The 19193-nt window shown below is 36.4% G+C and overlaps 1 protein-coding gene across 4 annotated transcripts in view; it reads left to right on the forward strand.

Annotated features, from left to right (window-relative positions):
- The window catches only part of LOC150102608 (signal-induced proliferation-associated 1-like protein 2), a 485410-nt gene that overhangs the window by 440293 nt on the left and 25924 nt on the right, over nucleotides 1-19193 (forward strand). For all 4 annotated transcript variants that reach the window (XM_090398858.1, XM_090398862.1, XM_090398859.1 and 1 more), the window contains 2 exons: nucleotides 3722-3891; nucleotides 15391-15454. In XM_090398858.1, coding sequence (XP_090254984.1) covers nucleotides 3722-3891; nucleotides 15391-15454 — 234 coding nt within the window. The remainder of the gene's footprint in view (nucleotides 1-3721; nucleotides 3892-15390; nucleotides 15455-19193) is intronic.

Consider the following 19193-nt stretch of genomic DNA (forward strand, 5'->3'; position numbering starts at 1 on the left):
AAACGGGGGCACCTCTGGAAGGATGTGACTTCGCCATGCAGTATGGTCTTGGTAAAGAAGAGGTTAAGTCTCCATATTAGAGATGTATTGTGCATATCTTTACCCTGGATTAATTCCCAATAAAGAAATTATCCCTTACCATCTCCTGATGCGTTACCTTCACATTATATCAGTGTATGTGTATTTTATTTGTAAATATGGCTGGGCTATGGGGAGCCCCCCCCCCCCGAGCTGGACTAGGACATCTTGCTCCTAGTGCCGTGAAAACATTATTTATGCTTTGGTTAATTCTTTGCCTATTTTATCATATGCACAGGTTCTATAATGTATTCATAGTGATATATTATATTGTAAGGGACTTAAGGTAACTTACTTTGGGTAAATGGGAGTATTAAGAGTAGATTCTCAGAACAGATACCTGATCCGAACCTTTATAAAGCACCATTGGAAAGATTTTCAAGTTTGTCCAAGAATCATGAACTTGTTGCTATATTCTGATGAAGGAATGGACTAAAATATGTGTCAGTTTATTAATATGTTAGAGGAAAATTTATCCATGAGAACCACATCTGCATTTGGGGCCAGAGGCTACTGGAGTTTTCATCTTAAGCACTGAATGTTTATAATTTGTGCAGCATGATGTATATATAACTGCATCCTTAAAACATAATTATGTATTTTGCTGTGTGACCAGTATTGCAATTATGCTTTTGGGTTCCAGTATCAATTGATAGTTGTTTCTTGTGAGCTATTAAAATCCTGCTCAGAGCTCAGATTTATTTATTATTATTAAGAGAGACCTCCTGGGAGTCAGAGACTCATTGAATTCAAGCAGTGTGAATGAATTCTCTTGAATTCATTCACACTGCTTGCACCCAACATCCAAAGGTAATCCATTCCAATCACGCACCACCCTCTGAGAGAAAAATCTAGCCCTCACAGCCTTCTTGGTGACCTTCATTCTCAGTTTCCAAGGATTCCCTCTCATCCTTTCCCCACCCTCCATCAATTGAAATCCTGTATGATCCTTTTAGAAGTTTGTAAGTCTCAACCATATTACCCCTCTTTCTCCTGTTTGCTAGTGTCTGCAGTCTACAAATTTTCAATCTGTCTTTATAATCAGCATTCCACAATCCTGATATCATTTTTAACACTCTCCTTTGTACTTTCTCCAATATATCAGAATCACAACAGAAACTAGGAGATGAGACCTGTGCACAATAGTCCAAGTGAGGTCTTATCAAGGCCTTGTAAAGAGGCAAAATAACAACTTTATCTTTACACGTGAACATTCGTTTCAGCATTGCAATTATCTTTTGAGTTGTATTTGCAATCTTTGCCACATGGCCCTTGAACTTCAACTTCCCATCTATTAATACTCCAAGATCCCTAGCCTGATCAGTTTTTCTAGCCTTATCCCACCAATATTATACGACATTGGATATCTAATCATGCCGAAGTGAATAACTTCACATTTACTGACATTGAACCGACACCTGTTTTCCCATGCTAACAGTTCCAGCCTATTCAAATCATTCTGCAAAGACTGCATATCAGCAGCATTCCTGATTACCTTTCCTATCTTTGCATCATCAGCAAATAGCTGTATGTCGCTTGTCAAATCCTTCCCAATATCATTAATGTACAGATTGAATATCAGTTAACCAAGCACTGATCCTTGTGGTACATCACTTGTTACTTTAAACTTTGCAGACTCAGATCCCCCGTATACCACTTTCTGATATCTGTCAGTCAGTCATCCTCTTATCCATGATAATATTGTATAACCCAAACCCATTTTTTCCAATTTATGCAACAGTCTACCATGCTATATTCTGTCAAAAGCCTTAGCAAAATCCAAAAGTATCATGGTGTATCCATTCCCCTTGTCTAGTTCCATGGTAACATTGTTATAGAATGTGAGTAAGTTGTTAATGACCTTCTCTTAGTAAACCCATGTTGTTCATTGCAAAGTAGAGATTCACTGTCAACCCATTTCTGAATGCGGCCCTAACCAATTTTTCCAAAATCTTCATCACCACTCCTGAGATACTAATTGGTTGATAGTTGGATACATCAGTCTTTGCACCACCCTTGTGCAATGGAATTATCATACATTCCTTCCATTCCTGAGGAATCTTCCCTGTTCTGAGACTCATATTAAACATCCTGGTCAAAGGAATGGCCAGTTCAGCTGAACACTCTTTTAGCACATGTGCTGATATTCCACCAGTTCCTATTGCTGAATTCTTATTCAGTTTGTGCAACAGCTCTAATACCTCGGCCTCGCACACCTGCGTTTCTTCATCTAGTGAAGAGATAACAGTGAGCTCAATGTTGCGTTCACAGGTTGATAGCTTTTAATGAAATAGGCACTCATTAACTGAACAACTTCTTCTGCATCTGTAACCCTCATATATCATCTGGATTTAGAGTTATTCTTTCATTCTTTCTTTTACTTGTAGCATAGAATTCTTGTGGGATGTCTTTAGCATGCAGAGCCAGTTTATTTTATTATTTATTTATATAATTATTATTTAATATTAATTAATATTTTTTTATATTATATTTATTAAAACCAAAAAAAAAACAAACAACCTTGGCATGCTTTAGTTGTGCTTATCCTCCGTACCTGTCATGACATGTTTTCACATCCACCAAAATATAGATATGAAGCATACTGAATGAGTTTGAAGATGCGTGGATAAGAAGGAGAAGCTATTGATTAAGTGTGAAGGATTATCACACTTCCATTAAGAGGTGTGATAATTTTTCAAACACTCAGAACACTTAATTTAACTAACTCAATTTCACTGTTTTTCTGAGAGCCAGTGCTGCTGATCAGCACGAAACATACAGTTCCTTATACTATATGCAGTGTAACTGTAATTTCAAATGTAGAAAGTTTTCTCACTTGATTATAAATTAAATCAAGCTTGTCAAGAAATTAATTCTTGTTTAATCTTTTATCCATATTTGGTCAGCAAAATAAAGTTGGCATATGAAGTATCTTCATGACTAGGCCACTTGTGTATAAAGACTAATAACTTCACATTAATTGCTTTAGTATCCCAAAACATAGCGCACACATCTTTTTAGATGTGTATAATGTTATGCATTTTGGGAAGTCACTACCCCGACTGGTCTTTGCCTTTACAGAGGTTTCATCATTTAGCCTCAATGTACAAATAGCATAGTTGGGAAGATACTTCACACAGAAACGTTGTTTGGTTACACTTGTATAAAGGATTGAACAAGAATATAATTTCTTGCAACTTTAGTTGAATGTAATTTTAAATAGAAATGGTAGCATGATTGTATACAATATATTTCTAATCCTTTTTTTATTTATTTATTATTTTTTTTTTTTATAGTGTGATAATGGCTGGATAAAATAAGAGAAACATCCATGCTGAATTTTTATTTTTTAAAATCTTTTTGTGTGTGTGTAGGGGGGGGGGGGAGCATAAGCATTGATGGGTCAAGAAAATAGGTGCAATCCTTTGCTGCGCATAAAGCTTGCCTTTGTATCAACCTGAAAAGCAAATTTCAGAAACTTTTTTTTTCGATAATATTCCTTAACTGCACTCTGATCCACTTTGTTCCTTGAAGTGGTTAAAGCCTTTTATACTTCAGGGATTGCTAGAAAAAAAATAAATTACATATATTCCTTTTACCTTTTTCATATTAATTACTGTTATAACTATTACAAATATTACAGATTGTCACCTAGAGCTACATCCAGCCAGACAGTAAGCAAGTTAAAAGGGAAAAGTCCACCACCACCGCCACCACCACCTCCACCTTTGTCACATTCTATGATTCCTTTACCAGAAGGAAGAGACATTGATTGGACAAGTTTGGTGGATACAGCTACTAAAGCAATGGAGAGTAAGTAGATTTCAATTTAATTTATGCAAACATAAAATGTTTTTATAGCTTTTTTTTAATTGCTTTATTTTAGCAGCTCAGTCTAACTGTTGTGTTGATGTAGCAAATGACAGGATAACTGCCTTCACCAGCAAGCATCTGGTTTGAATTATATCATGAGCATGGACATTTTGTGAATGTCTTTTTAGTAGTAGCAGATTAATTTTTTTTGAAACTGTGAGATCCACCCCCTCTGCTTACTGAGGACCTGAAGTGGTTGGAAAAAGTTCAAATTTTTTTTCTTTTTCCTACCAACTTTTTTTAGGTATTTTCTTTAGCCCACCTATACCATTAATACTATTGTTTGACTAATGTATAATGTTAATAGCCTTCTATGAATGGGATTTACATAAAATCATTTAGGTGCTAGTGATAGACACACTGGAAGCATTTTTTCTCGTATACTTTTTATAACAAAATATCATGGATTGGAACCTCATTATTGATCTTAAATACCCATGTAGTTCTGTTGTGCCCTCCCCCCATTCCACACAATACAAGTGTGCTATATCATCATCACAAACCATGGGCTTACTGCCCGTTGGTGTCCGAAGCCTCCTTTACTATCTTCTTCCACCTTTCTTTGTCCAATGCACTGTGTCACAATTTCTGTAAACCCATTCCACACCAGTCCTTTATATCATCCATCCATTCTCTGTATGGTATACCTCTTCTGTTTACACCATTCATAATACCAAACATGAATGTTTGGTATTATGTATCTCTTCGTTTCTGATGATGAGATTTTTTTCTTTTTAATTTCAGTTTGATGTTGGCAATCACTAAACTATGATCTGAATCTATATCCATTCCTTGAAAAGTTCGACACTGCTGTACTGATGTTATCCATCTTCTTTTAATCGTAATCATATCATATCAATCATGTTCTTGGTTTTCCCATCATTTGATCACCACATCCATTTTCTACACTCCTCTTGCTGGAATCTTGTGTTACAGATCATCATTTCGTGGTCCCCAGCAAATTCTAACATTTTTTCCCCTCGGTCATTTCTTTCTACAAAACAATATTTTCCCATGACGTTGTCCCAACCATCATTTTCTATTCCAACTTTGGCATTCCTATCTCCTTCAATAATTAGTACATCTTGCTTTGGTATTGTTTCTATTGTCTCTGTCGGATCTTTGTAACATAAATCAATATCCTCATCTGTACTGTCAAATGTGGGTGCATATATCTGGACTATTGGTATATTAAATGGTTTTGAAATCTTGCTGCTATGATTTGTTCATTGACTAGTTTGTAGACTAACAGTGCCTTTCTAGCTTTTGTTTTGTTAAGAAGGAAACCAACTCCTGCTTCATGCTTGGTGTCATGCCCTGACCATATGACTTTGCATCTATTTATCTCTCCTGATGATGTCCATCGCATCTCTGCCAGTTCTATTATATCACGCCAATATCTTTTCATTTCCTCGCGAAGTAGTTCTAGTTTTCCTGACAACCAAAGTGTCTGTATATTCCATGTTCCTACTGATAATAGTTCTGCAGGCTCATGTTTTTAGTATACTTCTCATAATAAAAATATCATGGATGGGAGTTGAACCTTGTTATTGATCTTAAATACCCATATAGTTCTGTTGTGCCTCCCCCCACCCCATTCCCTACAATGTAAGTGTGCTGTATCCTAGTGTGCAAATATTTTTCTTTTAAATTGATGTACTATATCCTCCCTGGCTTTTTTTTATATTATATTTTATTTAATATTATAGATGATATATAAGGCAGCAGAGAAAATGAATTTGAATATACATTGTACAGTAGTTCCTTTTTAGTGGAATGTTGTGTGCTTTTATTGCTTGATTCTTGAGCACATTAACAGGTGAGATTTGGCAACGGAATAGGGAAAGTCCATTTTTTTTTTTCTTTGAATGGTTTATGAACTGAGGTCACAGCACTATGAGAATGAGAGCAGATACCCTAATACCTCCTTAGATATTAGTCAGTGAGAATGAATTTTGCAAGTTCGGTGTTTGATAAGAATTTGACTTATTTTGATCATTGTGTGGGTTTCAGTGTCATTGTTCCAATTACCATCACAGACTTCATTATTGCTGCCTACTGTTCAGAGGAATTACAGTAAGAATAATTAAAGTTATGAACTTTATAACTCTCTTTTGATAAGGCATATCTGTATTTAATTATTTCTGTAGCAGTGATTTCAGATCTTCCCCTCTGTTCTTTTAATTTCTATCTACTAGTTTTGTGACTGATAATTGTAATTCTTCTAATGATAACTTACATACATAGTACTTATGTTTTTAACTCGAAGAATTGCACTGCAGCTTTGGGATTGTCTGTCCCAATATAGCTAACACTATTACTTAATAGAAGATGTGGTAATTGCCTGTCTAGTTCATTAACCACTAGAAGCTTGGTGCTGTTCATTACAAACAAACAAAAGAAAGTGGTAGTCAGATTATTAACAGCATCACTTAGCCAACCAGCCATTCAAGTCTTTAGTCAAAGTTTTAATTGTATCATAACACGTAAAGAAATTTTGAATATTGCCATCCTGAAAGTGATGATAGGACATGGCATTCATCAGTTTCTAATGCAGTCACAACAACATGTGCCTAATGTTTTAAAAAACAGCAAAGCCTCTCAGAAGTAGTTTCATTGGCAATGAACACCACTAACAAATTTAAAAAAAAAAAAAAAAATGGAGGAATAAGAAAATAGTTATTACGGGAGCTAATAATGGACATGTTACTATATCAGTGAACGCTTCAAACTATTTAAAAAAAAGGCTTTCTGAATTAAGTTATAAAAAAATGGCTGCCTTAAATAAATAACATGCAAGTTATTTCCACACCATCTCTGTATATATGGATTGTGTAAAAATCCACAAAAATAATACAACTCTTATCTATTGAGGGCAGATGACCCCTGTATGTGTGATCAATGTATAATCATCTTACCATACATATGTTCTGGAGGAGTACTTACACTTCACTGAAATGAATGCAGTTTTTTTTTTTTTTTTTCAAGTCCATTTATACTTGGATAACTCGCACAAAATTTTTTAAATTTTTACTAAGAATTAACACATTTCAGCATAAATGCTATTTATTTGTAGATACAACATGGCTCTGATTTTTTTTTTAAAAAAAATAAATGCTTATCTGTAGCCTTTGAAATGGCACAGCGTGACTATGACCAACCATATTTCCACTTTTCATATTTCTTTCTTGACAAAATTATTCTACCATTTCTGGGATTATCTCTAATCTTGTCCTTGCACCCTATCATTTTCTCTTGCACACATTTATTATTCTGAAGTTCCTGTAGTGAGTAGGTGCTGCAGAATTCAAACACATAAAGCATTCCTACATTCTTTTAAAAAAATATTTTTAATGTATTTATAAATTTAAAATCATTGGTGATATATAACATCAAAGAAACGGAGCTGACTCTTTGCAGCAGTAGTTTAAATATGAAAATTTTATATTTTGTTTTATGTGTTGAATCTTATATATATAGAGGACAACTTAGCTGCATGCAACATAAAAGAATCTACCGTGGTTATTCATTCACAAGGCACACTCAAAAGGAATTAACGATTGATTATGCTGATATTTGGAAACCACCCACTATATCACTGAACAATAGCTAACCTGTGCCAATTCCCATTCTCCACATGGTTTCTGTTTCTACTTATATTGTAACGGTCCTTGTAATGTTATAGTTCATGTTATCCTTTTATTGTATTTTTTCTTTGTTTGTCCTAACCAGAAGAAGCAACAAGTATCTATGGCAAAATTAGTCAGTTTTTCTCTTTATAATTGATTTTTATTGCCAAAAGTTTACATAATCATCATAATACCATCTTCATGAAGCATGATTTCATTATTATTATTGTATGGGCACCTCCATGGATTCCAAAGACATCGTGGAAGACCCAATTTATACACACAATCTATTATACCTCTCCTTAAACCCATTGTCTGTTAAGCGCTAACAACTGATTCTGGCAATCCATTCCACTCATTCAAAACTCTCCAAGTGAAAAATCTAGTCCTTGCACCCTTATTAACTAAACTTTTACTCAACTTATAGGTATCATCTCTTGTTTTGCCCCCCTCTAGCTACGTGTTGAAAAAATTCCCCTCCATCAATCCTATAAAATCCTTTAAGTATATAATGAGTAAATGTTTCTATCATATCATCTCTTTTTCACCAATCAACCAACCTCTGCAGTCTACACACACACACACCCTCAGTGTATTCTCATGGGGAATGTTCCACAGATCACTTGCCTCTGAATCCTTTCCACGACTTTCTTATCCCAAGAAACCCAGAAGATCGGACCTGAGCACAGTAATCCATATGCAGACAGGAAGAGGAAGTTGTTATTCCTCTTATAAAGAGGAATAACTTCCTTATTTCTACTTGTTAGTGTGTTCTTCAATAGCCAAGTAATTTTATGAGCTACCTTAGCAATATGTGCTCCAAACTTCAACTCTTCTACTACCACTCTTAAATCCCTAACTTTCTTCTCTTTCCTGGAATTCAGTTCCATCAGTGTTGTACATAGCTTGTAATATGTTTCTCTCAATAGCATCACTTTACATTTCTTCACATTAAACTGATACCCATTATCTTTTGCCCATACTGACAGCCTATTTAAATTGTCTTGCAAGCTCTCCACATTGCCTTGATTCACTATTACTCTAATTTTCTATTATCAGCAAACAATTGAATATTTCCATTCAGGTTACTTCTTATATACAAATTAAAGTCCTAGGATTGAACTTTGTGGCACACCACTAGTCACCTGTTTTAGTGTAGATTTTGCTCCTCCATATACAACTTTTTGATATCTGTCCAGCAGTCATCCTCTTATCCACATAACCAGTGTCATATCCATCCCAATTTGTTCTATTTTGTGTAACAGAGTTCCATGTGGTATTGGTCAAATGCCTTTGTGCAAAATCAGCAGTATCATCATGTAGCCATTTCCCTTATTAAACTCAGCAGTCACTCCATTACTAAGGTATGACCAACTTTTCATAAAGCCACGTTGCCCCTCATAGTGTGTCATATTTCTATCCAACTATTCCTGAATTCTCTTTTGAAAAATTTTTCCAAGTACTTTTACCACCATTCCTGTGATATTGATTGGTTTATAATTTGCTTCTGTAGTCTTTTGAACCTCTCTTATGCAAGGGAATATTGTGCTCTTTCCACTCTACACCAAAGCTAAGACTTTAAAACCAATCAAATCTCACAGCTTTATTCACATTGAGATCAATTGAAATATATATTGATCTTTAATTGACCATGATTTATAAACATCTAATACCAACATAAAACGTTTGCCGATGGGGCTGTCCGGCTTCTTCGGGGCTTATAATGGTAAGAGAAAAAACTCAAAGTGGCTAGTACAGAGAAAATGGAGTAACACTATTGTATAAATTAAACATTAAAACAGAACGTGTAACAATACATGCATGGAGCGTGTTGTGTTAGTCACTGTTATGAGAGCACGTTCTGTAGTTTTGAGCGAAATTAAATCCTGGCAGACTGAGTGATCTTATTAAGGTTTTCCATATGTCAGCTATTATCATTCCCTGGTTTCTGTTAAGATTTTCTCCAGAACGGAGGACTATGGCTTCTTTGAAATTTCTACAGTGGAAATCTTCTTCTAGGTAAGGCATGGAGCTGCTATCCCAATCAATGGTATGGTTAGTAATCGTGAAATGATGGGCTAGACCTAAGTTGTCTGTTGTGTTGTTATTGACATCTCCTATATGTTCTTTTTTTTTGGGGGGGGGGGGGATTTCGAGGCTTCTCCTATATAGTGTCCTATACATGGTTTAAACTATATAGTGTCCTATATAGTTTAGACCACAAACACATGGGATGTTGTACACTCCAGCGTGTTTGAAAAAAGGATTAATGTCTTTTGGCGATCTTAAAACATGACGGACAATCTTGACTGGTTTGAACGCAACTCTGATTTTGAAAGGTTTAAAAAGTTTTGCAATCTTCTTGGACACTATACCTGCATAAGGAATAACCTGTATTGAGTGATGGTAGGGGTTCTATGAAGAATCTTGTTGATTAGATTCTTTGGATAGCCATTTTTTATTAATGTCTCTGATATATGAGTAATTTCATCACAGAGTTCCTTTTCTTCTGAGATGAGAAGCTGAGCTTCTGGGAAATATGGTGAGTTGACTTGAAATGAAGGTAGCATCCAGTGTGTGTTGGTTTGCGGTAGACTGTTAGTTTGATATATCCATCTGCTAGTTTCTTGATTAGGAGATCCAAAAATGGTAGTGAATTGTATTTTTTGATGAAAAGAATTAATTTTGGTTAAAAAGTCTAAAAGAGCTGTTTTTGTGTCCCTGCAAATTATGAAGACATTGTCTACATACCTCCACCACACTAAAGGTTTTGGGTCTAATTTTGAGAGGATGTCTGCTTCTAGCTTTTTCCATGAACAGATCTGGACAAGGCGGTGAAAGGGGACTGCCCATAGTTAAGCCATTTAGTTGCTCGTATAACATTTCGTTCTATTTGAAATAATTAGATTTAAGGCAGTGATGAAAAGGTGAGCCGTATCTTCAGTGAAGAGATTGTATAGGATACTGATAACTACTTCTACTGGGATGTTGGTAAATAAAGATACCATGTCTAAGCTAGTGAGAATGTCTGTCTTTAAAATCGAGATGTTTTTGAATTCTTAATGTAAGTGTCAGATTTTCTGATATGTCCTTTTAGGAGGCTGGAGAGGTGTTTGGACAATAAATATGTGGGAGCATTTCTTTCATCAATGATTGGGTGTAGTGGAACTCCACTTTTGTGGACTTTCGGGGCTCCATACATTCGTGGCGTTAATGGGTGTAGTGACTTCAGATTCTGTTTGCAAATCTGTGGACCAACTAGCCATGTTCCGTAATAAGTTGTTAGTGTCCTTGTGATTTTTCCATGTTGGGTTCGACTCTAATATGTGATACGTTGATGGGTCTGATAGTAATTCTGCAATCTTGGCTATGTAGTCCTTAGTGTTTAAAATGACCGTGGCATTAGTTTGTCTGCTTTTAAGATAGTTATTTGTTTATCCTTTTTCAAGTTTGAGAGAGCTCTTTTTTCTTGGGGTGTTATGTTTAGGTTAGGTGTCTTTGAAGTTGAAAGGATAATAGCACTTTTTAATCTCAGATCATTTGCCATTGTTTCTGGAAAGGATGAGAGTGCTTTCTCTATGTTACTGATGATGCCGACCTTAGGAATACGATCTGGGGCGATGGCGAAATTGAATCCTTTCTTAAGTATTTCAGTTTCTGTTTGTGTTAATATATGGTCTGAAAGGTTAAAAATCACTTTTTCATCAGGGAGACTTGGTCCGGAGTTGTAATACTTTTCATATAGTGTGTTGAATTTTTTGATTTGAGTTTTTTTTACTAATTAGAAAAGATTTGTTGAAACTGTTATAAATCATCTTATCTAGAAGTGTCCATAAGTTGTTCTCTATGTTATTAGAAATAACTTCAAAAAGTCGGAAGCACGAAAGATCTATTCTGTTAAATTCGACTCTTACTATCTTCTATGACTACTAACATCCTTCCCTTGCAGAGTTTTATGCCAGTGCACAGCTTTGTGCTTCTGCCAGAGCTTGTAATAATCACCTGCCTTGTAATTCCACATATACTCCTTCCTGATAGAATATTCCTCATTTTTTACAGTCTCCCAAGTCAAGACCACATGTCACTATCCCCAATCCGAGGCACTGTAGCCACCTTAGTTATGGATCACTCTTCTGATCCTGTGACCAGGTCCGATACTCTGGCCCCCTCTATCACATGCTGCCCCAAGTAATTATCTCTCAGTAGGTGTATAAATTTCATTTTCCTCCTGCCATGTAATCTCTCTTCTTTCTAGTCTGTATCTCCATAGTTGAAGTGCCTCATAATAATCACTCGACTTGCACTTGTACTAATTTGCTGATGCATGTCTTCCAGATCCTTCCTGGAACTCCCTGCCCTATAGCAGCAAACAGCCATCTTATTGGCCATGATCTCACACCAGACTACTTCAAATGAACTGTCACCCTCCTGCCTATCTCCTTTTCTTTTTGGACACAATTCATCATCAGTAGTAGTATCCCCTCCCCACAGCCTATCTTCCCTGAAAATACTAAACTGCACATTCTATCCCTGTAATCGCTGTTAGCCAAGTCTTGTTAATTGCCTATAACTACTGGTGAGGTTGCACTAACTAATGCCAAAAATTCTTCCATGTTCTTGATACTTCTGGCATTATTATATATACTGAATTAGCTTTGCATTAGGAACCCCACCACCACAATTTACATATCTCAGCGAGATAATGAAGTACCACAATATCAGCATCACATGCTGTTACTATAAATGGGCACACCTATCCTCTGCATGTAATCAGTAAACGTTGCCAGTAATGGGGAAATGTGGTGAGTTGACTGTGGGCAGATGGTTGAGGCCCGGAGGGAAGGTGCCAGTATTTCGGAAATGGCCACACTTGTTGGTTACTCCCATACTGTTGTATCAAGGGTGTACCAGGAAAGGATTAACCATGAATATTGATTAGTATTAGTAATACTAACATTGATTAGCCACACATGGTTGATCCTTGAGGTGAGTGTCAGTTGTCATGATTGGTATCTCAGCAAGGACATACAACATTCACACAGCTCACCCACCAGTACAACAGCAGGACAGTTCAACTCATTTCCACATGCACTGTACCTTGCTTCGCGAGGTTCCTCAGCCAGAGACCAACAAGGGTACCCACGATGGCAGCCAGTCATCACAAACAACGCCTTGCATGGGCCAAGGAACATTGGCAATGGACCCTTGACAGATGGAAGAGGGTCTTCTGGAGTGAAGTACTACTTCTTTTGCACCATGCTAATATCCAGGTTTGCATTTGGCATAAACAGGATGAAGCCCTATCCCCCAGTTGCACAACTGGGGTTCAACAGGCTGGTGGAGGTAGAGTTATGGTCTTGGGAGCTTTTTCCTGGCCCACCCTAGGTCCGTTAGTTATCATCCCACAAACACTGAATGGTGAATGCTACAGGGACCTGTTAGCCAACCATCTCCATCCATATCTGCAGGAGGTCTATCCTGACCACAGTGCTATATTTCAACAGGACAACACTTGTCCTTGTACAACTAGAGTGGTTGAAGGAACATGACAATGAATTTGCCTCATTGCCTTGGTCTCTAAAACTCTATTGACTGTAACCCAATTGAACATGTGTGGGATATGCTAGAATGAGGTGTCAGAACTGATGATCCTCCACCATGGAATGAGTGTTAAATGACATAGTTGCTGCAGCATATACCAGCCGAGTTTTGCATGGAGGATGGGAGGATGTTTCAACACCTTGTGGAATCTGTTCCTAAGGACTGTGAGTACACGACTGCATTATTAGGTGGTTGTTCTTGATGGAAAGCTAATTCATTGTAGAAACTGCAGCATCCCTTTGGGAGGAATGTTGAGTTATGCATGAAGGATGTTCAACTCCTTGTGGAATCTGTTCCTAGGTATATGCGATCTGTGATTACAAGGTGGGCCAACAGGTTATTAGGTGGTTGTTCCTAATGCAAAGCTAACTCATTGTAGAAACTGCAGCATGCCTTTGGGCCCCTAGCCAGCTTTACTTTTTTGAATTAACTATCCTATTCAATATTTTGGCTTGAGAGACTATATGACCACTTGTTTGTCATACTCGCATTCACTCACTCACCTCACACACTTGCTACCTCCACACACACATTCACATGCATCCACCCTGATTGTTAAGTTTTCCTGAATTTGTACTTCAGCATGCTTGGTGAACGTCATCTCTATCATAGCTTGGCAGGAGACTTAAAATTTTTACCTTTTTGCTCTTCATTTTGGCTTCGTCCAATAACGCCTTCATCCTCCCTCACAGAATACCTCGTGCTTCTCAGATTGTTAGTGCCAACCAAGACAGTTAGTTCTTTTACCTTACCTTTTTTTGCATCTGGATGACATGACTAATATATAATATTTATACATACATAATACATGACTAATAAAAAAAAATACTTGCATAATTTTGCATGTACAGTCTATTATATTAGTGTTATATGTTGAATAATTGTTGAATGGCTCTTTGTTGAATAACTATTGAATAAATTATTTTCAGAAATGATCATTATATTTATATGTAATTGTTTTAAGGCAATTTGGTCTGTAATCATTTTGTGTGCAGAGAGAGCGCTGACCTCTTTGATGTCTGCATTGTGATGGTGATATGATTAGATTAAAAGTGAACACATCTGTATTTTTAAAAGCAATTTTGGGGTATGGATGTTATCTAATGGTTAATATACATGTTCTGAGGGGATGGGGGAGAAAAAAGTGTTAAATGATTGTTCTCATACACATGACTGGATTGAGTTTCAAATAAATGCCACTGAGTTATCAACATGAGGGTGTGGATTGTTGATGCTGCTCATTAGTAAATGCAATTTGTATATGAACAGTTTATTCACTATAGTGTTGAAATAGTATTTCCAATAGAGAACTTGTGATAACATTGCTATTGCATTATAATAGCATTTGCCATACGAGCAGTAATGTGTTTATAATTTATCACTTCTTTGTTGTGCCTACATAGCCATGTGGGATTGGCACTTACCTCTATAGCGTTGCTTCCAGAAGAAACACTATTTCAGGTTCAGAACTTTTTCTAGGCCTTTGTTCTTTGGCAAGTAGGAATAACTCCTATTTTTTCACCCTGCAACTCAAAAATGTCAACTGAGGAACTCGCACAAATTTAGACAATAATATATATCTGTTAGGAGTAGGATGGTGGCAGTGATCTGCTATACTCTCACTCCATACATGTGAAATATTTGATAGGCTCAGCTATAATGATGGCTAACAGTGGAGTCAGCTGACAATTTTCCAAAAGGTTAGAGCCAAAAAGAGTTCTGTCTACTCCTGTGGAATTAAAAAGAAACATTTAAAGGAATTTATATTATTTATTCAATATTTTAATTTTTTTAAAAAACTTGAATTGTAGGTTTGTATTGACATCACTGCAATGAACCTTGGTCACAGAATGCAGTAGAATTAAAAATGCAGCATGCTGTATCTTGACATGTTTATCATAAAGTATATTGTGTAAATAAGTGTTGAGCTATGTGATAATTTATTCACCAGTGAGTGGTTTGTTTCATATGATTATGAATTATTTATTTGAGTGGAGTTCTTCAACATGGCATATATATGTTCAGTAATTTTATTATTTTGACTGTTAATTAAAATAATTCAAAACCATTCATTATTATGTTTCACCAAAACAAAAATGATGATGCTTTAGTTATTTTTTTGTGAGTTTAAGTAAGTACATATGAGATGTATACTGTGTAAGACTGGCGTGTTTTTCATTTCATTATATCAAATTCACAATATTTTCAGGTATTCCAAACAGCAAATCAACATGGCTAGATAATGATAGGGAGCCCACAGAACAAAATAGCAGGTAATAGACTTTTGATTTGTTTTTCTTTAATACAACAAGAATGCTCATCAGTTTCTCTTTATGTGTGCATCATATCATAAATAAAGCATTAGCTTTATTTTTATGATTTTCGATCTTAATTTAAGAACTGAAAGTTTACTGTGTGCAGTAAAATGGATCATGAGAATTACAGTGGCTAGTCAAAATATAATAGCAGCGAGAGGTCACTGTAATTGTATATATCTTGATTAGCTAATATGATGGGTCAAATAATTAACAATATTTACTTAACTATCATGCTAATATTTTTTGGGTCACTTAAAAGCAAGATATGAACACATATGTTGGCACACAAAAGAAAAGACAATTATAGCCTGGGTATCCTGCGGTTCTAATTGGTGCAATCTTCAGTCATGCTATGGCAATATTGAATGTTGGGATGAAGGTCTGCCAGATTTTTCGCAGTTTAGGGAAGCTTCTTTATATTGATTTATTAATTATTGAGAGGAAGTAAATTCTCCACCATCCAACGAGGTTAGCAAAATTCAGTTATTTTCTTGATAACTTAAACAAATAAGTGAATACTTACAGAACACTGATACTATAATGGGCTTCTCCAATTTGCACTGGCTGCTCTGATTCATTGTGGGAGACCCAAATCATCAACACAATATCTGTTATACTTCCACTAATCACTAGCAGACAAAGCACTCACAACTCACTCAGGCAACCTAGTCTATTCATTTACCACTCTCCAAGCAAAAAAATCTAGTCCTCACACAGTTGCTAAGCACACTCTTACACAACTTCCAGGGATGATCTCTTGTCCTAAAACTTCCAGCCAAGTGCTGAAACATTTCCCATGCATCAATCCTATAAATAAATTAAATGTTTCTATCATACTCCCATTTTGCACCTATCAACCAACATCTGTAATCCACAAACTCAATCTATTCTCATAGAAAACATTCCATAGACCACTCACCATCTTGGTCACTCTCCTCTGGATCCTCTCCCCCACTTCATCATTCCCATGAAACTCACCTGATCAGATGTGGCAGTATCAGCAACGGCTTTATAAAGAGGAATGATAACTCCCTTATCTCTGCTTGTTAGTATGTTCTTCATTAACCAAGTTATCCTATGAGCTATCCTGTCTAGTTGAACAATATGTCCTCTAAACTGCAACTCTCTTTATACTACTACCAAATTCCTGGCTTCATCAGTTTCCTGGAGTACAGTTCTCTCAAACACAGCTTGTGATATTTGTATCTCAAAATACATAAGTTTCCACATTAAATTGGCATCCATTATGTTTTGTCCATACTGAGCCTTTAAATCATTTAAATAATTCTGCAAGCTCTCTACATTGCCTTAACTATTACCCTACTCAACTTTGCATCATAAGCAAACAACTGAATATCTCCCTTCAGATTATTTCCTATGTCATTTATGTACAAAATAAACAGCAGCTCAAAGACAACTGCAATGAGCAATCCAAGTATAGGAGCTCTGCAGCACACCACTAGTCATCTGCCTTCTCCTGGATTCTTCTCTTCATATACTACTTTTTGGTATCTTTTTATATTGATCCCATATATAAGAGAACAAGGGACCGATACCTTGTTCGGTACCTACTTCAAAGGATGATTGAAGTAGGGTATGATTAGGAAAGAAATTTATTGATGTGTTTTTGAAGGGTTGCAATTGTTTGTGAATAATTCATGAGGAAGGCTGTTTGAGAGGACAGAGGCGGACTGAATAAAAGAGGAAGAATAGAAGCAGGTTCAGTGTGTTTGGTTTGCAGTTGCACAGTAAAGGTATGCTGGGCAGCTACTGCTCTTGTATTAACTGGTGTAACAAAAAGTGGAGGAATGATGGTTGCTGATTCACTGGAGCAATAACTAAGAAAGCACCTATAGAACAATTGTAGTGATGAAACACTGTGCTTCTGAGATAGAGGTGGAAGTAACTTTGTAAGAAATCATCTATGAGCGTAATTGCTTGCCTGCCTCTGGATAGTGTCAAGGATTTTTAAGGGAGGTTTTAGGTTCACCACTGCAAACATGTGAGCAATATTCTAAACATGGGCAGATTTGGGATTTATATGTGGTTAGGAGTTGGTTTTATGCAAAATAGGCTCTTGAACGAAAGAGAATGCTAAGTTTCATGGATGCTATTGATGTAATGTGTTCATGCCAGGAAAGACTGGAGGTAAACGTTAGTCCAAGTAAGGAAATCTGATCTTGTCTGATGATTTGCATATTGATAAGGGTAGGTGAGCTGGAATTGCTTTTGCACGAGAAAAGACAAGACCGTGTTGTCTGGTGGCATTGAACATGACAAGGTTGTCCTTACTTGGTTTGAAAGGTAGTACGTAAATCAATGTTTTAAGCACTAGTTGTAGGTGATCTTGTGGCCTGGTATGTCAGAGTACTGCATGGTTTGTCAAATGAGTGGAGAGTACTATTATCTTCAAAGCTGTGTATAGGCAAAGTGGTTATTGTGAGTAGGTCATTTATGTAAAGGACAAAGAGAGTAGGTGATAGTACAGAGCCATATGACACTCCAGCATTGGTGGTGAAGCTTTGAACAGCTATGTAACATGATGTGCAGAGAACGATCTGAAGCACCCAGATAAAAGCTTTGGAAATGTCAAGAGTGAAAGCACGAGTTTCTCCAAACCTTTCTGTGGTATGTGTCCAATGGTAGGTTATGTAAGCTACAAGGTCAGCTGTGGATCTTGAATGGCAGAATCAGTGCTGGTGGTTGCTGATTAATTGGTGAGCCTCTAAGTAGTGGAGGGAGTTGGCTATTAATGACTTTCTCCATTATTTTGGATAGGACAGTAGGGTTGGTAGTTTAACTGCAGACTTTTTTTTTTTTTTTTTTTTTTTTGAAATAGGATGAATATGAGATTGTGGCATGCATTGGAATAAGTACCAAATAAGTATAATGAATCATACTGATGACAATATAGGATTTGTTAGCTCTGGAACACAATGTGTAACAACAATTGGAGATATGCCATCAGAACCAGACGATTTTCGTATCCAAGTTATTTAGCAATTTTCTGATGTTATTTTTGTGATGAATTTCCTACCATACTGGAATCCAAGCATTAGATTGGCATCTAGTGCTTGGATTCCAGTATAGTAGGAGGTGATCTCCCTGGTCATCTATGCAAGAGTTTTTGACTTTGCCAAAGGAATACCACATCAAAAACTATTACATAAGTTGGAGCAGATGGGAATGGATATGAGGCTGGTAGCATGGATAAGGGGATGGCTAATAGACAGACATCAGAGGGTAGTGTATAGTGGAGTGGAATCAAGGCGAATGAGGGTGACTATTGGAATGCCCCATGGTTCTGTACCAGGACCACTACTCTTGAATTTGTACATTAAAGATATAGCAGAAGATTTGAAGAGGGAAGGGGATATTCAGTTATTTGCCAATTATTCAAAACTAGGGAGGACAATAGCTGATAAAGGTAATGTAGATATTTTACATCATCAAATTCCTGCCATGTACCCTCAAGGGATGTACAGGATATGACAGTACTACATGAAAAAATTACATCATTACTAACTTCCTATCTATAATTTTCCTCCAAATCAGTCTGTTACTTGTCAAGACTCCAACATTATCAGATCTTATATTTCTATCGTCTAAGGCACTTTGTACCATATCAATCCACCTATATCTTTGTCTTCCTCTGGGACGTTTTCTTGCCAACCTGGCAGAGAACACTTGTTTT

Source organism: Typopeltis vanoorti, chromosome 10 (genome assembly GCF_054136105.1).
Source record: "Typopeltis vanoorti isolate ZY-2024b chromosome 10, IOZ_Tvanoo_1.0, whole genome shotgun sequence".
Taxonomy (NCBI): Eukaryota; Metazoa; Arthropoda; class Arachnida; order Uropygi; family Thelyphonidae; genus Typopeltis; species Typopeltis vanoorti.